Below are 23,564 nucleotides of genomic sequence, written 5' to 3' on the forward strand. Positions count from 1 at the left end.
ACTGGTGTCACTGTGGGTTCTTATGGGTTAACTGTTAATCACTATGGTAACATGTAATCCAGAGTTAAAAATGTGATTTAAAAAAAAAAAAAACAAACAAAAACAAGAAAGAAACAAACAAAAAGCAAAAAAAAAAACAAATACATATTGATGCACATATCTTTTTTTTAAATATATATATATTATAATTATAATATATTAGTCCCAAGCCCCTACAGGGCGTGGGGCTTATTGCTTTCGCAACTTCAGTCTGCAACTCAACATTGTTCTTGCTAACATATCTTCATCAACATGTCCCCCAAACAAACTCGTGGCCCTACTCAAGCACCCATGGGCCTTATTTATTACTCCTAAAATGAACGAAAGGCAAAGGGAAGTGAATGATTCACCATTGTCCCCACGGTGACATGGGGACAAACGATACTTTTGTATTGTCTTGTCTCCAGACTCACACACAGTGGCTCAGGACAAAATCAAATAGAACAGAATATGTGAAGGGAATTAAACCTTTATTGAACCTAAACTTTATATTATGTAAAGAGTGCTGAGGTTTCTGGAGCTTGTGATTGGCTCAGTGTTGTTTGACCCCAGAGCTCTGTCCTGATTGGAGCATAGGTCACTCCTGGAGCTCTGTCCTGATTGGTCACTGTGAGGAGCATAGGTCACCCCTGGAGCCCTAGTACAAGTGTGGTCCTTGAGGCTGAGACCAGAGTGCTTCTCCTCTCTTGCATGTGTGTAGCTGCAGCTGTGTGACTCTACTCTCCAAAGCCATGTTCTTATTACTCTACAATACTTTCACATTGGCTCTGTGTTTGCTCCAGTTTCAAGGTGAGTAACAGCTTTTCTTTTGTTAAAGTGGAGATTCAAGGCTTGGGAGGGTAGAGTAGATGATGTTAAAATTATATTATTGAAGTAGAAGTACAAAGTAGTGTTTCAAGAAAGTACTGATGTAAGAGAGAAAAAGTATTTGAGGAAAGTACTGCTCAAGTAAGAGTAACTTTTTCCACTTACTCACAGTGGGAAGAGCAACCATAACTTTTACTCTAATACAACTATTACTCAAGTAACAGTATGCTGCTAGAAAAGTACTTTTTCTTTTTTAAAGTTGCTCATGTAAATGTAACTGAGTACTATCCAACTCTTTTGTGTGATACTTGAACCTCGACCAAGACATTTGAAACTGATGCTTTGTTAAATTACCGTCTGAATATCGTTCTTGAGATACTGCAATTAACTCTGGAGATATGATTTTTTTGTGAGTATGGCCCACCCCTGTGTAACACCATGTGACAAGAAAACACAGGTATTACCGTTTCATTTATAATAATAATGTTGTGTCTTTTTGTGTCTACGCAGTTGGTGATTCTCTTGAACCTGAGGCAGGGCTGTGTGGTGCCAATTGTTCTGGTGAGAATTTAAAGTCATGATACTAAACTTTTAAACCCCATTTCGATATTAAGAAATAGACTCAACTCAATAATGATTCTGATTAAATGGTAGTACTTTCTTTCATATTCCCATGTGTGTTATATGTGTGTAATCCCTCAGTGTGCAGTAGGTTCATAGTGGTCCATGGGTGTATACGAGTCTATGTGTCTTATACTTGTGAAAGATACAGATCAGGATCATTGTAAAGTTTGGTTCATTTCTGTCCTTTGAATGTGACTTTTGTAATATTGATACTGCTTAAAATCTCCTAACCCTGTAGTTCTGTACAAACATGTTCTGAAATGTGATTCTTGCATTAATTTGTCAGTTCAGATTTCAGTCTTTTTTGTCAATTCCTCTGGATGTGTTTAAAATATGAACTTTGAACAGATTTATATTATTAAAACATAAAAAATCCCTAAATCCTTCAGCCCTACATTGGTAGAAATAGAACTGAAAAATTGTACTCAAGTAAACAAATAGTTACTTGACTAATAAATACAGATACAGGTTTAAACATCGACTGAACTAAGTACAAATGATACTGTGCAGCTGATGTCATCAACATTCTTTGGCGGTGTGATGCTAACTGTAGGCACTGCTCTGTTTGAAGTTTGTTAGACTTTATTTTAAACTATTTCTCTCCTGTGTGACTTTTTGTATGTCTTTTCAGATCAATGCTCTGGGCAGAACAGCTGTAAGGCTTTTCTCCTGTGTGTGTTTTCATGTGTTGTGTGAGATGACTCTTTTGAATAAATGCTTTCTCACAGAGAGAACAGCTGTAAGACTTGTCTCCTGTGTGTGTTTTCATGTGTTGTGTGAGATGACTCTTTTGAATAAATGCTTTCTCACAGAGAGAACAGCTGTAAGGCTTTTCTCCTGTGTGTGTTCTTATGTGGCATGTAAGATCACTCTTTTGAATAAATGCTTTCTCACAGACAGAACAGCTGTAAGGTTTGTCTCCTGTGTGTGTTCTCATGTGGTAAGTAAGATTACTCTTTTGAAAAAATGCTGTCCCACAGACAAAACAGCTGTAAGGTTTGTCTCCTGTGTGTGTTCTCATGTGGTAAGTTAGAGTACTCTTTTGAATGAATGCTTTCTCACAGACTAAACAGCTGTAAGGTTTGTCGCCTGTGTGTGTTCTCATGTGTTTTGTGAGAGTACTTTTTAGATTAAATACTTTCTCACAAACAGAACAACTGTAAGGTTTGTCTCCTGTGTGAGTTCTCCTGTGTGTTGTGAGAGAAGTCTTTCTATTAAATGCTTTCTCACAGAGAAAACAGCTGTAAGGTTTCTCTCCTGTGTGTGTTCTCATGTGTCTTGTAAGACCACTATTGAGAGTAAATGATTTCTGACAGCCAGAACAGCTGTACGGTTTCTCTCCTGTGTGAACTCTAAGGTGTCTTTTTAAATTGATATTTAAGACAAATCTCTTTTTACAAACAGAGCACTGGTGTCTCTTCCCTGCAGTTCTTTCGGCTGTTCCTGACACGTCCCCATTGTCCACAGTGGCTCTGGTCTCTGGTGCAGACTTGTATTTGGGGGATAGACTTGAGTTTGGTGCAGTGGTGCTTTTGGCTCTGATCTGGACTTGGTTGTAGTTGTCTCCATCTGCCTCTGTCTCCATCTGTGCAGCTGAAGAGCTGATTGGAGCACTCCAGTCTTCATCACTGTCAGTGTCAGAAGAGTGCTCTGTGTCTCCCTCAGTCTCGGGGTGGACATGTGTCTGTGAGCTGATGTCCTCTCCCTGTATGTCCTCTCTGTGGACATGTGTCTGTGAGCTGATGTCCTCTCTGTGATCAGTGTCTTTTCTTTGAAGCAGTGAGGACTCTTCTGTCTTCACACAGTCATCACTGGCCTCAGGGACAGACCTGAAGAAAAGAAAATCTACATAAATCAAAAACAGTTTGGAACAATTGTCCTTTGAGGAGAAGTCAGTGTCTGTGTCTGCATAAGATAAGATCAGATAAGATATGCCTTTATTAGTCCCACAGTGGGGAAATTCCAGTATTGCACCACACAGTTCAAGAACAGCAAGAAAATGGTAAAATGCAATAAAACAAGATAATAGATAATAGCTTTAAAAATTTTAAAAATAGACCTAAAAAATAAACTAAAAATAGACCCTAATAAAAAACTTAGATTAGACTATTATTTACAATAAGAGTGACAGTGCAGCAAATGAATAGAAAAGTATTCTTATGTATAAAACCTGCTAACTCTGTTCATGGGATTCAATTATTATCACTTTATACTTCTGGCTGTTCTTAAATGTCCCTGAATTCAGATGTATTTCTAATCTGATTATATTTTATAATAAATTGTGTTGAAAGTAATGGGACTCACACTCGCAGCTCCTCTTCCTCCTGCTTGTCGTGCTGTTCCTCTGGCTCCTCTTTAATCTGTGGAGTCTCTGGGATTTCCTGTTTCAGAGTGAGACCAGGACTCAGAGAGGACATGTGGACACCTGCAGGAGACAATGAGAAAACAAAGATGATAATTACTTACACAAACACATGTATTATTTGTCCATGAAGTTGTACATTTAGTCCAAATCCAAACTTTTTGAGATCAGGATTATGTCGTCACACAGAATGTTCAGTTCCTCTAATGTTAAACCGATTTGAAGATGCTAAATACAAACCTTAGCGTTCATTTAAAAGACTGTTTATTGACTGTTAAGTATTGTTCATTAAAGTAGCGCTTTGCGTAAAAAGAGACATTTATTTTGTAAAGAAAGGATGTGACGTCATTTAAGCGCGCTCTCCTCTCTTCATGGCGCTTGTACTTTATGGCCGCTGTTGGCCGTACAAGAGTTGCATTAAAATAAATATGCCAAGCATTTTTCCCAGGTATAAAGAGACACTTCTGCCAAAAACACCTTAACACTGACAGACTATAATGTGATGGATGTATTTAGCAGCAGCTTATCGGCCTGTTGCACGGCTCTTTTACACTTGTATTGTTGTTGCTAATGCGTGTCTATGGACGTGCGCCACATTTGGACAGTAACACGTGGCTCGGACACATCAGACTCACCGGCTCTGGTCAGCACGACTCTCGGGCTCAGCGTCGAGTCCAGGAGCCGTTGGTTCCTCTCGTTCTCCTGTTTGGAGCGACACAGTTCCTCCTCATACTCGGCTATGATTCTTTCAAACAGCACATATATGTCTTCAGCAGCCGCAGTCAGCCGCTCCTCCACCAAAGCTCTCAGTCTTTGGACTTTAGACATTTTACAAACCGTTTGGTTTTGTCACCTTTTCTGTTTTCTGTCTCTTTTCCTTCCTAGCTGGTTGTGGTAAAAAAGCTCGCTCCTTCGGGCGCTCCTCGCTGGGGCCGTGTGGCGTGTTGCTGCCGCACACTGGTCGCCCGTGGTACTGCAGTAGAGGGAAGTGAAGCTCACATCTGCAACTGGACATTATTATTGACATAGACTAAAGAATATCCATTACTGTACTATACTGTGGGGTCGATCTGGTTGATTTTTCAAAATGAAAACACATAAACAACACGTAAAGCAGTGATTTTAGACATCCACAGCCCAGTTTCACTACAGAACTAAAAGTCTCTTCACATGATGTGCAGCTCTCTCTTGAAATAAAGCGTCCCGTTATTTTAATAGATCCATGAGCGTCACGTTATTCCTTTAGTCGACCCAAACTAAATACTTTTTTTTTTTCAAATTAAGAAGACCGAAAAGAGCGTGCACAAAATAATCAAAAACGTCACAAAGGAACTTACAAGGGAGTATGGCTCATCCGACGCTGTGCTACTAAGGGTGGAGGATGACAAAGACGGTAGGTTCGATGCCAGAGTTTGTGGAGCTGCTGAAAAATCATGTCTAGATTAACATAAACAAGGGCCGCTCTCTGCTAAATCATTTTTTCAAAACGTTTTCCTCATCTAAAAGTGTAATATTTTGTTTTAAACTGTTAATAACTATGGCAACATGTAATCCAGAGTTGAAAGTATAATAATAAAAAAAAAGAAACAATAAACAAAACAAAAAAAAAAATACATATTGATACACACACACATATTTATAGGTATATATGCTTGAGTATATATATATATATATATATATATATATATATATATATATATATATATATATATATATATATATTTTTTTTTTTTTTTTTTTTTTTTTTTTTTTTTTTTTTTTAGGCCCGAGCCCCTACAAGATGTAGGGCTTATTGCTTTCACGACTCTAGTCTGCAACTCAGCATTGTTCTTAACATATCTTCATCAACATGTCCCCCAAACAAACACATGGCCCGACCCAAGCACCCATGGGCCTTATTTATTACTGCTAAAATGAATGAAAGGCAAAGGGAGGTGAATAATTCACCACTGTCCCCACGGTGACATGGGGACAATGGTGAAAGATGAGAGCTTTAAAAAAAAATGTATAACATGCCATTGTAATGTTATCAGATATATTGTTTTAGCTAAAAAATATTATTATTAGGCCCGAGCCCCTACAGGGTGTAGGGCCTATTGCTTCTTGAACGATGAGCACATGGTCGAAGTATCCTGACCTCATCAGACTGGAACTAGAGCTGGAGAAGTGGTTGGAGTTGTAGAAGACGTAGCAGAGATGGTGATGACTGTGGAAATGTTTTTTCTCTGGCAGACACAGACAGGAACAGAGATGTAGAATCTAGACTTGGGTCCCTTTAATGAAACCTAAAGAAATGTCTAATCAATCATGTATTTATGATTATTTATGATTATTATTATTATGACATATTAGATTTGAGTTTGGCAGGATTAAACTACAGTCCTATGGATCCTAAAAGTGCAAAAATCTCGAGTTACCTTCTCACTGTGTTGAGTCATTGTCTCATGTCAGGATCAGGGCTCTTCCGGTGGTGGTTCACTGTGTGGACGATACCATGGACAGCTCCATCAGACTCAGCTCTCTGTGAAAAGTTAAATGATTGCAGTGGAAACAACAGTCTATTGTCATTAATAAAAATATAACTTTTGTATTGCTCTTTACTCTTTACTATTGCTCTTGCTCTGGACTAGGTCAAACTCACACTCCTATAGGACAAATGCACAAACCTGGGGAAATGTACTTTAAGTCCTTCTTTAAAAGAACAACAATCTGTAAAAACAGGCTTTTTCATACCAATTCATAGGGCCCTAGCCTTCAGGGGCCCTCGCCGCTTCAGTGCCACGTATTTCATATGTGACAAAATGAAGACAACACAGTCATTATCTCAACTAGTTTTAAAAAATTGAAAACTCTAAAGGCTCACAACAGCAATAGCCACAATTATAACAATATAAAACATGTCAGGAAGGGGGGTCTGGGGGCCTCCCACAGAGAAATGCTTAAACTCTAGACATTTCTTTCCTGACTTCTAGTGCATTTTAATGTGTTCCAGTCGGCTAATGTGGGCTTACATTTGTCAATTTTTCCATCTATCAATCCATCCATAATTTTCTTCCTCTTTTCCGGTGCTGGGTCGCGGGGGCAGCAGTCTAAGCAGGAACTCCCAGACTTCCCTCACCCCAGACACATCCTCCAGCTCCTCCTGAGGGACCCCAAGGTGTTCCCAGGCCAGTCGAGAGACATAGTCCCTCCAGCGTGTTCTGGGTCTTTCCCTCGGCTTCCTCCTGGTGGGACATGTCCGGAACACCTCCCTAGGGTGGTGTCCAGGAGGCATCCTGAACAGATGCCCGAGCCACCTGAGTTGGCTTCTCTTGATGTGGAGGAGCAGCAGCTCTACTCTGAGCTCTTCACCTTATCTCTGAGGGAGCGCCCAGCCACCGTGCAGAAGAAACTAATTTTGAATGCTTGTATCCACGATCTTTTCCTTTCGGTCATTACCCAAAGCTCATGACCACAGGTGAGGGTAGAATGTAGATTAACTGATAAATCGAGAGCTTTGCCTTTCGGCTCAGCTCCTTTTTTGCCATAAAAATAATGAACAGAACAGGTGACAAAGAAATGTGATTCCCCTGTAGTTGGAATACACCCTCCGTTCCCTTTTTAAACAGAGGGACCACCACCCCAGTCTGGCAGCCCTGCGGTACTCTCCCCGACCATCACGAGATGTTTCAGAGAGGTGTCAGCCAAGACAGCCCCACACCATCCAGACACTTAACGTTCTCAGGGTTTGTCATGGCGGCAACACCCAAACCCGGTAGACCACAGCTACGAGCCGGTGGAACGACAATACAGGTGGAGAACTTGGCCCACTCTGAATCCATGTCCCAACCTCCCCCGGAATGTGGGACAAGCTCTCCCAGAGGCGTGAGTTGAACAGAGGGCTCAGCAAGACAGACCCTCACAATACTCTTGGGTCTGACAGGTCTGTCCGGCTTCCTCCTCCACCAGGTGGTAAATGTTTGACAGCTCTGCCCCTCCCGAGTATCCAAGACACAGGGCCGGAGGTCAGATGACACGACAACAAAGTCGATCATCGACATATCGTCAGGCTTTGCATGTAGGGATGAGTTAGTTGACCGGCATTTGCATACAAAATTAGTGCATATAATGAGCATTTAGGAAGCATTCAGGAGTCGTTCACGGGTCGCTCAGTCGTCCAGCAGATGTAACAAAGAGGTTTCTGCCACAATCAATGTTGCTAATCCTACACTTACATCATCTGACAGTTTAGATCACAATGGTGAGCCACAACCAAAACCATCGAGTTTAATAAGTGTAATAAATACATGTCCAATGATGGAGAGTACTGACATTTTGAGTCCTCTCTGAAAAGTCCCTCTTTCCCCAAAACCATCTTCCTCTGGGGCTCGTCATGCTTTGTCTCGTACTTTAGATAAACTTAACTTCACTAACTTTTATTCTTTTAGTCTGTAAAACACCCATTCAAATGTACCTCTACCTGAGGCACCCAGAGCAGACCTCGAGGGAAGAGGGGCCTTCACACCGGTGTAAACACATAGCTGTCCACACCAATGCCCGACTCAAAAACAAATTGCTGCCAGCACATATTTACCTACTGGAAATAAAGCACATTTAATCATTTTAGAGGGATATTTAGACTAGTATGAACACCCGAGCGCCGTTTTGTTTCCAAAAAATCCAATAATTATTTTCAATATAAAAGCCTGTGCTCTTGGGGGCCCTCTGGTGGCCTCAGGGCCCTAAGCAGCTGCTTGGTCTGCTTATAGGCCGGGCCGGCCCTGGAAGCACTTTAAATCTATTTGTTATTTGCCATATTTCTTTTAAGTTCACTAATGTACACTGTATTATGTTGTCACAGTTTCACACCTGCCGTATAAAAACAGTCTAAACCCATCCTGGCATCAGTGACTTATTGTGTGGAGATGTTTAACTCCTGGACATTAGACACTACGAGGCCAGTGCACACACAGACACAGAAGGAACATGCAAACTCCACACAGACACAAGCAGAATATGCAAACTCCACCCAGACACAGGAGGAACATGCAAACTCCACACAGACACAGGCAGAACATGCAAACTCCACACATAAAGAATGAAACTACCACTGAGCCTTAACTGTGTCATTTGAATGAGGGTTCAGTGGGACTTTTGTATTGTCTTGTCTCCAGACTCACACACAGTGGCTCAGGGCAAAATCAAATAGAACAGAATATGTGAAGGGAATTAAACCTTTATTGAACCTAAACTTTATATTATGTAAAGAGTGCTGAGGTTTCTGGAGCTTGTGATTGGCTCAGTGTTGTTTGACCCCAGAGCTCTGTCCTGATTGGAGCATAGGTCACTCCTGGAGCTCTGTCCTGATTGGTCACTGTGAGGAGCATAGGTCACCCCTGGAGCCCTGGTACAAGTGTGGTCATTGAGGCTGAGACCAGAGTGTTTCTCCTCTCTTGCATGTGTGTAGCTGCAGCTGTGTGACTCTACTCTCCAAAGCCATGTTCTTATTACTCTACAATACTTTCACACTGGCTCTGTGTTTGCTCCAGTTTCAAGGTGAGTAACAGCTTTTCTTTTGTTAAAGTGGAGATGTAAGGCTTGGGAGGGTAGAGTAGATGATATTAAAATTATATTATTGAAGTAGAAGTACAAAGTAGTGTTACAAGAAAGCACTGAAGTAAGAGAGAAAGTATTTGAGGAAAGTACTGCTCAAGTAAGAGTAACTTAAAGAGTAAATGTCAGGATGTAATTTCTGTTTTATAATTTTTCCACTTACAATGGGAAGAGTAACCACAACATTTACTTGAGTACTGTTACTTCAGTGCTAGAAAAGTACTTAAAAAAAATGCTCAAGTGGGCGACAGTGGCTCAGTGGTTAGAGTGTTGGTCCCCCAACCCGAAGGTCAGAGGATTGACCAAGTTCTGTCGTTGTGTCCTTAAGCAAGACACTTCACCCACATTGCCTAGTGTCAAAGTGGAAATGTGCAAATGATAGGTGGTGGTCTGAGGGGCTGATGGTGCAGATTGACATCCTCGCTTCTGTCACTCTGCCCCAGGGCAGCTGTGGCTACAGTAGTAGCTTACCATCACCAAGTGTGGAAATGAATGAATAATGACTATAGTGTAAAGTGCATTACAAGTGTAAGCTATTATTATTATTAAGTAAATGTAACTGAGTACTATCCAACTCTGCTCATCTGGACCATTCATGTTTTGTGTGATACTTGAACCTCGACCAAGACATTTGAAACTGATGCTTTGTTAAATTACTGTCTGAATATCGTTCTTGAGATACTGCAATTAACTCTGGGGATATGATTTTTTTGTGAGTATGGCCCACCCCTGTGTAACACCATGTGACAAGAAAACACAGGTATTACTGTTTCATTTATAATAATAATGTTGTGTCTTTTTGTGTCTGCGCAGTTGGTGATTCTCTTGAACCTGAGACACGGCTGTGTGATGCCAATTGTTCTGGTGAGAATTTAGAGTCACGATACTAAACTTTTAAACCCCATTTCGATATTAAGAAATAGACTCAACTCAATAATGATTCTGATTAAATGGTAGTACTTTCTTTCATATTCCCATGTGTGTTATATGTGTGTAATCCCTCAGTGTGCAGTAGGTTCATAGTGGTCCATGGTGTATACGAGTCTATGTGTCTTATACTTGTGAAAGATACAGATCAGGATCATTGTAAAGTTTGGTTCATTTCTGTCCTTTGAATGTGACTTTTGTAATATTGATACTGCTTAAAATCTCCTAACCCTGTAGTTCTGTACAAACATGTTCTGAAATGTGATTCTTGCATTAGTTTGTCAGTTCAGATTTCAGTCTTTTTGTCAATTCCTCTGGATGTGTTTAAAATATGAACTTTGAACAGATTTATATAATTAAAACATAAAAAAATCCCTAAATCATTCAGCCCTACATTGGTAGAAATAGAACTGAAAAATCTTTTAAGTAAACAAACTGTAGCTGGCAGTAATATGTCAGTATATTTGTTTTCAGAATTTAATTCAAATGTTCTGTATTTGTGTCAAAGCACTGATGTATTTATTTTATTAATTTTTATATATATCATATTTGTAAAAAATATTTACTGTTGTGAGTCACGTGAGCACATGTTTGCCCCCGGAAGTTAAAGAGAGAGAGAACTAGTAATAGCCGCGAAAAGTGTAAAAGAACGAGCAAAGAAATACAGAAAAGTGCAAGATGTCAGATTTAACTACCGCTGGTCATGATGGCGAACATGGTAAACATTGTGTTTTTGTATTTATTTTAATGTATTGTATGTTTTAGAGTTTTAGAGTTACGCAAATTTTCCTTTATCTGTCCTTTAGTTTTCACCGTGTGGAGGTGGAAAGTGTGAACGAGATTAAACAATGGCACATGAACATCAGTAAGGAGCGTGAAGTCCTTTTATTAGAGAAGAAAACCAGGGTACCTACACAAACAGTTACTTGACTCATAAATACAGATACAGGTTTAAACATCGACTCAACTAAGTACAAATGATACTGTGCAGCTGATGTCATCAACATTTCCTGGCGGTGTGATGCTAACTGTAGGCACTGCTCTGTTTGAGGCTTGTTAGACTTTATTTTAAACTATTTCTCTCCTGTGTGACTTTTTGTATCACTTTTCACATCAATGCTCTGGGCAGAACAGCTGTAAGGCTTTTCTCCTGTGTGGTTTCTCATGTGATATGTAAGACTACACTTTTTAATAAATGCTTTCTCACAGACAGAACAGCTGTAAGGCCTGTCACCTGTGTGTGTTCTCATGTGGTATGTAAGACTACTCTTTTGAATAAATGCTCTCTCACAGACAGAACAGTTGTAAGGCCTGTCATCTGTGTGTGTTCTCATGTGGTATGTAAGTCTACTCTTTTTAATAAATGCCTTCTCACAGACAGAACAGCTGTAAGGCTTGTCTCCTGTGTGTGTTTTCATGTGTTGTGTGAGATGAGTCTTTTGAATAAATGCTCTCTCACAGACAGAACAGTTGTAAGGCCTGTCTCCTGTGTGTGTTCTCATGTGATTTGTGAGATGACTCTTTCGATTAAATGCTTTCTCACAGAAAGAACACCTGTGTCTTTTCACATCAATGCTCTGGGCAGAACAGCTGTAAGGCTTTTCTCCTGTGTGTTTTCTCATGTGATATGTAAGACTACTCTTTTGAATAAATGCTTTCTCACAGACAGAACAGTTGTAAGGTCTGTCTCCTGTGTGTGTTCTTATGTGGTAAATAAAATTACTCTTTTGAATAAATGCTTTCTCACAGAGAGAACACCTGTAAGGCTTGTCTCCTGTGTGTATTCTCATGTGTTGTGTGAGATTACTCTTTTGATTAAATGCTTTCTCACAGACAGAACAGCTGTAAGGTTTCTCTCCTCTGTGAATTCTAAAGTGTCTTATTAAATCTATTTTTAAGCCAAATCTCTTTTTACAAACAGAGCACTGGTGTCTCTTCCCTGCAGTTCCTTCAGCTGTTCCTGACACGTCCCCATTGTCCACAGTGGCTCTGGTCTCTGGTGCAGACTTGTATTTGGGGGATAGACTTGAGTTTGGTGCAGTGGTGCTTTTGGCTCTGATCTGGACTTGGTTGTAGTGGTCTCCATCTGCATCTGTCTCCATCTGTGCAGCTGACGAGCCGATTGGAGCACTCCAGTCTTCATCACTGTCAGTGTCAGAAGAGTGCTCCGTGTCTTCCTCAGTCTCGGGGTTGACATGTGTCTCTGAGTTGATGTCCTCTCCCTGTGTGTCCTCTCTGTGGACATGTGCCTCTGAGTTGATGTCCTCTCTGTGATCAGTTTCTTTTCTTTGAAACAGTGAGGACTCTTCTGTCTTCACACAGCCATCATTGGCCTCAGGGACAGACCTGAAGAAAATAAAATCTACATAAATAAAACAGTTTGGAACAATTGTCCTCTGAGGAGAAGTCAGTGTCTGTGTCTGCATAAAGTATTCTTATGTATAAAACCTGCTAACTCTGTTGGGATTCAATTATTATTATCACTTTATACTTCTGGCTATTCTTAAATGTCCCTGAATTCAGATGTATTTCTAATCTGATAATGATGGGACTCACACTTGCAGCTCCTCTTCCTCCTGTTTGACGTGCTGTTCTTCTGGCTCCTCTTTAATCTGTGGAGTCTCTGGGATTTCCTGTTTCAGAGTGAGACCAGGACTCAGAGAGGACATGTGGACACCTGCAGGAGACAATGAGCAAGCAAGATGACAGTTACTTACACAAACATATGTATTATTTGTCCATAAAGTTGTACATTTAGTCCAAATCCAAACTTTTTGAGATCAGGATTGTGTCGTCACACAGAATGTTCAGTTCCTCTAATGTTAAACCAATGGAGATTTGAAGATGCTAAATACAAACCTTAGAGTTCATTTAAAAGACTGCTTACTGACAGTTAAGTATTGTTCATTAACCACGACGTTCCGATGGCCCGCCCACAGGCCATCGCCATTACGTTACAACTTTACAGCAATGTACGTAAATTTCTGCGTCACCCACACAAACAATCTACACATCAAATGAAAGCTATGAAATGAAATGAAAGCTGTTTTTACAGAGAAGTCAGAAATGTGAATTTGGACATCACTCATTCGTTCCGTAAACGTCCAGAGAATATAATCAAGTCAAGAAATTATGTCCACAAAAGAAGTTAGGTCCTCCATGTCCAATCTGCTGCACGAAAGTGAAATCTTCTCCGTCACTTTTTTGCATTTCTTTTGTCGATTTCAAGCATAATAAACTTCTGACAGCGCCAGCTTTGTTCTTCAGTGCAAAACAAACTTGTTAGCTTGTGATAGACACCAACGTTGGCCAATAAGATGGGGTTACTGGAGCCGCGGACAGTGAATCAGTGCAACAGATGACTGAAAGAGTACGCCCCACTCTCCCCCTTGTAGAATCAAGCAGTTACATTACACACGTTTAGTGATGTTTTCCCCTTAAAGCCGATGAGCAGCGGAACATGACGATGCATGACATACAATGGTTTCCCGTAAACAGGCTATGCTGCGCGCGTAAAAGGAGGAGACTGGATACAAAGATCAGTGCGTAAAATTACGTGCACTTGATCCTTCAACCTTCGGGTTGCGGGACCAAAGCTCTAACCACTGAGCCACTGTTGCAGAATGACTGTCTCACTGTACAATCATGTACAGTGTGTTTTCAGTTTCCAGTGTGTGTGTGTGTGTGTGTGTGTGGGTGTGTGTGTGTGTGTGTGTGTTTGTTCACTGTTTGCAGTGTGTGGTTTGTAAATATATATTTATTTTGACTCATACCACTTGTTTTGACTATATTTTATATACAAATATACATTTTATATTGTGTTTTGATATGATATATGAATGTACAGTAATAGAGCAGGGTGCTGGGTGTGCAGATACAGATTCCTCTCAGTGTGAGTTTTCAGTAGAGCCCTCACTGATGTCTGTGGGTTGAAACATTCAAAAGTTCTTGCAGTTTTTCCAAAAGTTCTCCAAATGTCTTCATTTGGATAGCTTTGGAGAGGCCTGGACTTACTGATGATAAAATGATTGTAAAACTCTCATTTTTATAGGTATTGACCTTAAATTTGAAATGTAAGTGGTCAACAACGTAAGGGGCGACAGTGGCTCAGTGGTTAGAGTGTTGGTCCCCCAACCCGAAGGTCGGAGGATTGAGTCCCGCTCGGACCAAGTTCTGTCGTTGTGTCCTTAGGCAAGACACTTCACCCATATTGCCTAGTATGAAAGTGGTGTGTGCGTGAATGATAGGTGGTGGTCGGAGGGGCCGATGGCGCAGATTGGCAGCCTCGCTTCCGTCAGTCTCCCCAGGGCAGCTGTGGCTACAATAGTAGCTTACCATCACCAAGTGTGGAAATGAATGAATAATGACTATAGTGTAGTGCTTTGAGAGGCTTTGAAAGGCCTGTAAGGCATTATTATTATTATTAACAATACTGTCAGTTTTCATCCCCTGCTCTCTACTGCAGCTTTCTACACTTTCATTTTCACAGAAAAGCAGTCTGCTCAGCAGACAAACTTAGTGATTCTGACACCTGTGGGTAAAACTATAGGGTGTTAACTTTACAAAGACCCAAACTTGTGTATTTACTACTGAGGGTTCAATAATAGTGATCATTTTAATTTGGAGGGGTCAGAACAAAGGCAATTTCACCAAAGTGACCCACAATGTTAAGGGGTTAAATTAGCGCTCTGTGTAAAAAGAGACATTTATTTTGTAGAGACAGGATGTGACGTCATGACGCTTGTACTTTACGTTTGTACAAGAGTTGCATTAAAATAAATATGCCAAGCATTTTTCCCCAGGTACAAAGAGACAGTTCTGCCAAAAACACCTTAACACTGACAGACTATAATGTGATGGATGTATTTAGCAGCAGCTTATCGGCCTGTTGCACGGCTCTTTTACACTTGTATTGTTGTTGCTAATGCGTGTCTATGGACGTGCGCCACATTTGGACAGTAACACGTGGCTCGGACACATCAGACTCACCGGCTCGTGTCAGCACGACTCTCGGGCTCAGAGTCGAGTCCAGGAGCCGTTGGTTCCTCTCGTTCTCCTGTTTGGAGCGACACAGTTCCTCCTCATACTCGGCTATGATTCTTTCAAACAGCACATATATGTCTTCAGCAGCCGCAGTCAGCCGCTCCTCCACCAAAGCTCTCAGCCTTTGGACTTTAGACATTTTACAAACCGTTTGGTTTTGTCACCTTTTCTGTTTTCTGTCTCTTTTCCTTCCTCGCTGGTTGTCATGGGAAAAAAAGCTCGTTGCTTCGGGCGCTCCTCGCTGTGGCCGTGTGGCGTGTTGCTGCCGCACACTGGTCGCCCGTGGTACTGCAGTAGAGGGAAGTGAAGCTCACATCTGCAACTGGACATTATTATTGACATAGACTAAAGAATATCCATTACTGTACTATACTGTGGGGTCGATCTGGTTGATTTTTCAAAATGAAAACACATAAACAACATGTAAAGCAGTGATTTTAGACATCCACAGCCCAGTTTCACTACAGAACTAAAAGTCTCTTCACATGATGTGCAGCTCTCTCTTGAAATAAAGCGTCCCGTTATTTTAATAGATCCATGAGCGTCACGTTATTACTTTAGTCGATCCAAACTAAATACTTTTTTTTTTTTTTTCAAATTAAGAAGACCGAAAAGAGCGTGCACAAAATCATCAAAAACGTCACAAAGGAACTTACAAGGGAGTATGGCTCATCCGACGCTGTGCTACTAAGGGTGGAGGATGACAAAGACGGTAGGTTCGATGCCAGAGTTTGTGGAGCTGCTGAAAAATCATGTCCAGATTAACATAAATAAGGGCCGCTCTCCGCTAAATCATTTTTTCAGACTAGTGTGCATGGCCTTCTGTTTCCCTTGCATGTACGAAGATTAAGCCCCCGTCAAACGGGCTAATTGAGTAACTTTCATTTTAGACCCCTCGCATTTGGATTACTCATTTATCTTCTAAGAAATGCCTTTAGTTGTTCAGTGCAGTGTGAGTAAATATCCCACAATGCATTGAGTTTGAACTAGAGTTGTTTGGTTATAGAGATAAAATAAACTAAAATCTGAATGAGAGGGGTGGAACTGAAAATACAACCAAATTTAAACAACTGAATAAAAATAAATTCTAATTTGCATTTGTTGGTGATGTCTTTCTTTTTACTGAAAAAAATGTTTTCCTCATCCAAAAGTGTAATATTTTGTTTTAAACTGTTAATCACTATGGCAACATGTAATCCAGAGTTAAAAATGTGATTTAAAAAAAATAAAAAAATACGGGCATAGGGCTTATTGCTTTCGTGACTCTAGTCTGCAACTCAACATTGTTCTTGCAAACATGTCTGTTCTTGCTAACATGTCTGTTCTTGCTAACATATCTGTTCTTGCTTACATATCTGTTCTTGCTAACATATCTTCATCAACATGTCCCCCAAACAAACTCGTGGCCCGACCCAAGCACCCATGGGCCTTATTTATTACTGCTAAAATGAATGAAAGGCAAAGGGAGGTGAATCATTCACCACTGTCCCCACGGTGACATGGGGAAAGACAAGCGCTTTTAAAAAAATTGTAATGTTATCAGATATATTGTTTTTGCTAAGCATATTATTATTAGGCTCGAGCCCCTACAGGGTGTAGGGCCTATTGCTTCTTGAACGATGAGCACATGGTCGAAGTATCCTGACCTCATCAGACTGGAACTAGAGCTGGAGAAGTGGTTGGAGTTGTAGAAGACGTAGCAGAGATGGTGATGACTGTGGAAATGTTTTTTCTGTGGCAGACACAGACAGGAACAGAGATGTAGAATCTAGACTTGGGTCCCTTTAATGAAACCTAAAGAAATGTCTAATCAATCATGTATTTATGATTATTTATGATTATTATTATTATGACATATTATATTTGAGTTTGGCAGGATTAAACTACAGTCCTCCATATGGATCCTAAAAGTGCAAAAATCTCGAGTTACCTTCTCACTGTGTTGAGTCATTCTCTAATGTCAGGATCAGGGCTCTTCCGGTGGTGGTTCACTGTGTGGACGATACCATGGACAGCTCCATCAGACTCAGCTCTCTGTGAAAAGTTAAATGATTGCAGTGGAAACAACAGTCTATTGTCATTAATAAAAATATAACTTTTGTATTGCTCTTTACTCTTTACTATTGCTCTTGCTCTGGACTAGGTCAAACTCACACTCCTATAGGACAAATGCACAAACCTGGGGAAATGTACTTTAAGTCCTTTTTTAAAAGAACAACAATCTGTAAAAACAGGCTTTTTCATACCAATTCATAGGGCCCTAGCCTTCAGGGGCCCTCGCCGCTTCAGTGCCACGTATTTCATATGTGACAAAATGAAGACAACACAGTCATTATCTCAACTAGTTTTAAAAAAGACTGAAAACTCTAAAGGCTCACAACAGCAATAGCCACAATTATAACAATATAAAACATGTCAGGAAGGGGGGTCTGGGGGCCTCCCACAGAGAAATGCTTAAACTCTAGACATTTCTTTCCTGACTTCTAGTGCATTTTAATGTGTTCCAGTCGGCTAAAGTGGGCTTACATTTGTCAATTTTTCCATCTATCAATCCATCCATAATTTTCCTCCTCTTTTCCGGTGCCGGGTCACGGGGGCAGCAGTCTAAGCAGAAACTCCCAGACTTCCCTCACCCCAGACATGTCCTCCAGCTCCTCCTGAGGGACCCCAAGGTGTTCCCAGGCCAGTCGAGAGACATAGTCCCTCCAGTGTGTTCTGGGTCTTTCCCTCGGCTTCCTCCCGATGGGACATGTCCGGAACACCTCCCTAGGGTGGTGTCCAGGAGGCATCCTGAACAGATGCCCGAGCCACCTGAGTTGGCTCCTCTTGATGTGGAGGAGCAGCAGCTCTACTCTGAGCTCTTCACCTTATCTCTGAGGGAGCGCCCGGCCACCGTGCAGAAGAAACTCGTTTCGAATGCTTGTATCCGCGATCTTTTCCTTTCGGTCATTACCCAAAGCTCATGACCACAGGTGAGGGTAGAATGTAGATTAACTGATAAATCGAGAGCTTTGCCTTTCGGCTCAGCTCCTTTTTTGCCATAAAAATAATGAACAGAACAGGTGACAAAGAAATGTGATTCCCCTGTAGTTGGAATACACCCTCCGTTCCCTTTTTAAACAGAGGGACCACCACCCCAGTCTGGCAGCCCTGCGGTACTCTCCCCGACCATCACGAGATGTTTCAGAGAGGTGTCAGCCAAGACAGCCCCACACCATCCAGACACTTAACGTTCTCAGGGTTTGTCATGGCGGCAACACCCAAACCCGGTAGACCACAGCTACGAGCCGGGTGGGACAAGCTCTCCCAGAGGCGTGAGTTGAACAGAGGGCTCAGCAAGACATCCCAGACAGACCCTCACAATACTCTTGGGTCTGACAGGTCTGTCCGGCTTCCTCCTCCACCAGGTGGTAAATGTTTGACAGCTCTGCCCCTCCCGAGTATCCAAGACACAGGGCCGGAGGTCAGATGACACGACAACAAAGTCAATCATCGACATATCGTCAGGCTTTGCATGTAGAGATGAGTGAGTTGACCTACATTTGCATACAAAATTAGTGCATATAATGAGCATTTAGGAAGCATTCGGGAGTCGTTCACAGGTCGTTCAATCGTCCAGCAGATGTAACAAGAGGTTTCTGCCACAATCAATGTTGCTAATCCTACACTTACATCATCTGACAGTTTAGATCACAATGGTGAGCCACAACCAAAACCATCGAGTTTAATAAGTGTAATAAATATATGTCCAATGATGGAGAGTACTGACATTTTGAGTCCTCTCTGAAAAGTCCCTCTTTCCCCAAAACCATCTTCCTCTGGGGCTCTTCATGCTTTGTCTCGTACTTTAGATAAACTTAACTTCACTAACTTTTTGTCTTTTAGTCTGTAAAACACCCATTCAAATGTACCTCTACCTGAGGCACCCAGAGCAGACCTCGAGGGAAGAGGGGCCTTCACACCGGTGTAAACACATAGCTGTCCACACCAATGCTCAAAAACAAATTGCTGCCAGCACATATTTACCTACTGGAAATAAAGCACATCTAATCGTTTTAGAGGGATATTTAGACTAGTATGAACACCCGAGCGCCGTTTTGTTTCCAAAAAATCCAATCATTATTTTCAATATAAAAGCCTGTGCTCTTGGGTGCCCTCTGGTGGCCTCAGGGCCCTAAGCAGCTGCTTGGTCTGCTTATAGGCCGGGCCGGCCCTGGAAGCACTTTAAATCTATTTGTTATTTGCCATATTTCTTTTAAGTTCACTAATGTACACTGTATTATGTTGTCACAGTTTCACACCTGCCGTATAAAAACAGTCTAAACCCATCCTGGCATCAGTGACTTATTGTGTGGAGATGTTTAACTCCTGGACATTAGACACTACGAGGCCAGTGCACACACAGACACAGGAGGAACATGCAAACTCCACACAGACACAGGCAGAATATGCAAACTCCACACAGACACAGGAGGAACATGCAAACTCCACACAGACACAAGCAGAATATGCAAACTCCACACAGACACAGGAGGAACATGCAAACTCCACACAGACACAGGAGGAACATGTAAACACCACACAGACACAGGAGGAACATGCAAACTCCACACAGACACAGGAGGAACATGTAAACTCCACACAGACACAGGCAGAACATGCAAACTCCACACATAAAGAATGAAACTACCACTGAGCCTTAACTGTGTCATTTGAATGAGGGTTCAGTGGGACTTTTGTATTGTCTTGTTTCCAGACTCACACACAGTGGCTCAGGGCAAAATCAAATAGAACAGAATATGTGAAGGGAATTAAACCTTTATTGAACCTAAACTTTATATTATGTAAAGAGTGCTGAGGTTTCTGGAGCTTGTGATTGGCTCAGTGTTGTTTGACCCCAGAGCTCTGTCCTGATTGGAGCATAGGTCACTCCTGGAGCTCTGTCCTGATTGGAGCATAGGTCACTCCTGGAGCTCTGTCCTGATTGGTCACTGTGAGGAGCATAGGTCACCCCTGGAGCCCTGGTACAAGTGTGGTCCTTGAGGCTGAGACCAGAGTGCTTCTCCTCTCTTGCATGTGTGCAGCTGCAGCTGTGTGACTCTACTCTCCAAAGCCATGTTCTTATTACTCTACAATACTTTCACATTGGCTCTGTGTTTGCTCCAGTTTCAAGGTGAGTAACAGCTTTTCTTTTGTTAAAGTGGAGATGTAAGGCTTGGGAGGGTAGAGCAGATGATGTTAAAATTATATTATTGAAGTAGAAGTACAAAGTAGTGTTTCAAGAAATTACTGAAGTAAGAGAAAAAGTATTTGAGGAAAGTACTGCTCAAGTAAGAGTAACTTAAAGAGTAAATGTCAGGATGTAATTTCTGTTTTAAAATTTTTCCACTTACAATGGGAAGAGTAACAACAACATTTACTCGAGTACTGTTACTTCAATACAACATTACTCGAGCAAAAGGATGCTGCTAGAAAAGTACTTAAAAAAAATGCTCAAGTGGGCGACAGTGGCTCAGTGGTTAGAGTGTTGGTCCCCCAACCCGAAGGTCGGAGGATCGAGTCCTGCTCGGACCAAGTTCTGTTGTTGTGTCCTTAGGCAAGACACTTCACCCACATTGCCTAGTGTCAAAGTGGAAATGTGCAAATGATAGGTGGTGGTCTGAGGTGCTGATGGTCCTCGCTTCTGTCAGTCTGCCCCAGGGCAGCTGTGGCTACAGTAGTAGCTTACCATCACCAAGTGTGGAAATGAATGAATAATGACTATAGTGTAGTGCTTTGACAAGCCTGTAAAGTGCATTACAAGTGTAAGCTATTATTATTAAGTAAATGTAACTGAGTACTATCCAACTCTGCTCATCTGGACCATTCATGTTTTGTGTGATACTTGAACCTCGACCAAGACATTTGAAACTGATGCTTTGTTAAATTACCGTCTGAATATCGTTCTTGAGATACTGCAATTAACTCTGGGGATATGATTTTTTTGTGAGTATGGCCCACCCCTGTGTAACACCATGTGACAAGAAAACACAGGTATTACTGTTTCATTTATAATAATATTGTTGTGTCTTTTTGTGTCTGTGCAGTTGGTGATTCTCTTGAACCTGAGACACGGCTGTGTGATGCCAATTGTTCTGGTGAGAATTTAAAGTCACGATACTAAACTTTTAAACTCCATTTCGAAATTAAGATATAGACTCAACTCAATAATGATTCTGATTAAATGGTAGTACTTTCTTTCATATTCCCATGTGTGTTATATGTGTGTAATCCCTCAGTGTGCAGTAGGTTCATAGTGGTCCATGGGTGTATACGAGTCTATGTGTCTTATACTTGTGAAAGATACAGATCAGGATCATTGTAAAGTTTGGTTCATTTCTGTCCTTTGAATGTGACTTTTGTAATATTGATACTGCTTAAAATCTCCTAACCCTGTAGTTCTGTACAAACATGTTCTGAAATGTGATTCTTGCATTAGTTTGTCAGTTCAGATTTCAGTCTTTTTGTCAATTCCTCTGGATGTGTTTAAAATATGAACTTTGAACAGATTTATATAATTAAAACATAAAAAATCCCTAAATCATTCAGCCCTACATTGGTAGAAAAAGAACTGAAAAATCTTTTAAGTAAACAAACTGTAGCTGGCAGTAATATGTCAGTATATTTGTTTTCAGAATTTAATTAAAATGTTCTGTATTTGTGTCAAAGCACTGATGTATTTATTTTATTATTTTTTATATATATCATATTTGTAAAAAATATTTACTGTTGTGAGTCACGTTAGCACATGTTTGCCCCAGAAGTTAAAGAGAGAGAGAACTAGTAATAGCCGTGAAAAGTGTAAAAGAACGAGCAAAGAAATGCAGAAAAGTGCAAGATGTCAGATTTAACTACCGCTGGTCATGATGGCGAACATGGTAAACATTGTGTTTTTGTATTTATTTTAATGTATTGTATGTTTTAGAGTTTTAGAGTTACGCAAATTTTCCTTTATCTGTCCTTTAGTTTTCACCGTGTGGAGGTGGAAAGTGTGAACGAGATTAAACAATGGCACATGAACATCAGTAAGGAGCGTGAAGTCCTTTTATTAGAGAAGAAAACCAGGGTACCTACACAAACAGTTACTTGACTCATAAATACAGATACAGGTTTAAACATCGACTCAACTAAGTACAAATGATACTGTGCAGCTGATGTCATCAACATTTCCTGGCGGTGTGATGCTAACTGTAGGCACTGCTCTGTTTGAGGCTTGTTAGACTTTATTTTAAACTATTTCTCTCCTGTGTGACTTTTTGTATCACTTTTCACATCAATGCTCTGGGCAGAACAGCTGTAAGGCTTTTCTCCTGTGTGGTTTCTCATGTGATATGTAAGACTACACTTTTGAATAAATGCTTTCTCACAGACAGAACAGCTGTAAGGCCTGTCACCTGTGTGTTTTCTCATGTGATATGTAAGACTACACTTTTGAATAAATGCTCTCTCACAGACAGAACAGTTGTAAGGCCTGTCACCTGTGTGTGTTCTCATGTGGTATGTAAGTCTACTCTTTTTAATAAATGCCTTCTCACAGACGGAACAGCTGTAAGGCTTGTCTCCTGTGTGTGTTTTCATGTGATATGTAAGACTACTCTTTTGAATAAATGCTCTCTCACAGACAGAACAGTTGTAAGGCCTGTCTCCTGTGTGTGTTCTCATGTGATTTGTGAGATGACTCTTTCGATTAAATGCTTTCTCACAGAAAGAACACCTGTGTCTTTTCACATCAATGCTCTGGGCAGAACAGCTGTAAGGCTTTTCTCCTGTGTGTTTTCTCATGTGATATGTAAGACTACTCTTTTGAATAAATGCTTTCTCACAGACAGAACAGTTGTAAGGTCTGTCTCCTGTGTGTGTTCTTATGTGGTAAATAAAATTACTCTTTTGAATAAATGCTTTCTCACAGAGAGGACACCTGTAAGGCTTGTCTCCTGTGTGTATTCCCATGTGTTGTGTGAGATTACTCTTTTGATTAAATGCTTTCTCACAGACAGAACAGCTGTAAGGTTTCTCTCCTCTGTGAATTCTAAAGTGTCTTATTAAATCTATTTTTAAGCCAAATCTCTTTTTACAAACAGAGCACTGGTGTCTCTTCCCTGCAGTTCCTTCGGCTGTTCCTGACACGTCC

The 23,564-nt window shown here is 40.9% G+C and overlaps 2 protein-coding genes across 2 annotated transcripts; both read right to left on the bottom strand.

Moving 5' to 3' along the window:
• Positions 1-492: 492 nt before the first annotated feature.
• On the bottom strand, positions 493-4,746 carry LOC129456924 (zinc finger protein 501-like). The gene is made up of 3 exons (XM_055227980.1): positions 4,468-4,746; positions 3,775-3,895; positions 493-3,299 (listed from the first exon to the last, which is right to left on the bottom strand). The coding sequence occupies exons 1-3, from the start codon at positions 4,658-4,660 to the stop codon at positions 2,063-2,065; spliced, it is 1,551 nt and encodes a 516-aa protein (XP_055083955.1). The 5' UTR covers positions 4,661-4,746; the 3' UTR covers positions 493-2,062.
• A 6,621-nt stretch (positions 4,747-11,367) lies between these two features.
• On the bottom strand, positions 11,368-13,026 carry LOC129456929 (zinc finger protein 501-like). Its single transcript, XM_055227990.1, has 2 exons — positions 12,908-13,026; positions 11,368-12,697 (listed from the first exon to the last, which is right to left on the bottom strand). The coding sequence occupies exons 1-2, from the start codon at positions 13,018-13,020 to the stop codon at positions 11,425-11,427; spliced, it is 1,386 nt and encodes a 461-aa protein (XP_055083965.1). The 5' UTR covers positions 13,021-13,026; the 3' UTR covers positions 11,368-11,424.
• Positions 13,027-23,564: the final 10,538 nt, after the last annotated feature.

This window comes from Periophthalmus magnuspinnatus, chromosome 16, assembly GCF_009829125.3.
Source record: "Periophthalmus magnuspinnatus isolate fPerMag1 chromosome 16, fPerMag1.2.pri, whole genome shotgun sequence".
NCBI lineage: Eukaryota > Metazoa > Chordata > Actinopteri > Gobiiformes > Gobiidae > Periophthalmus > Periophthalmus magnuspinnatus.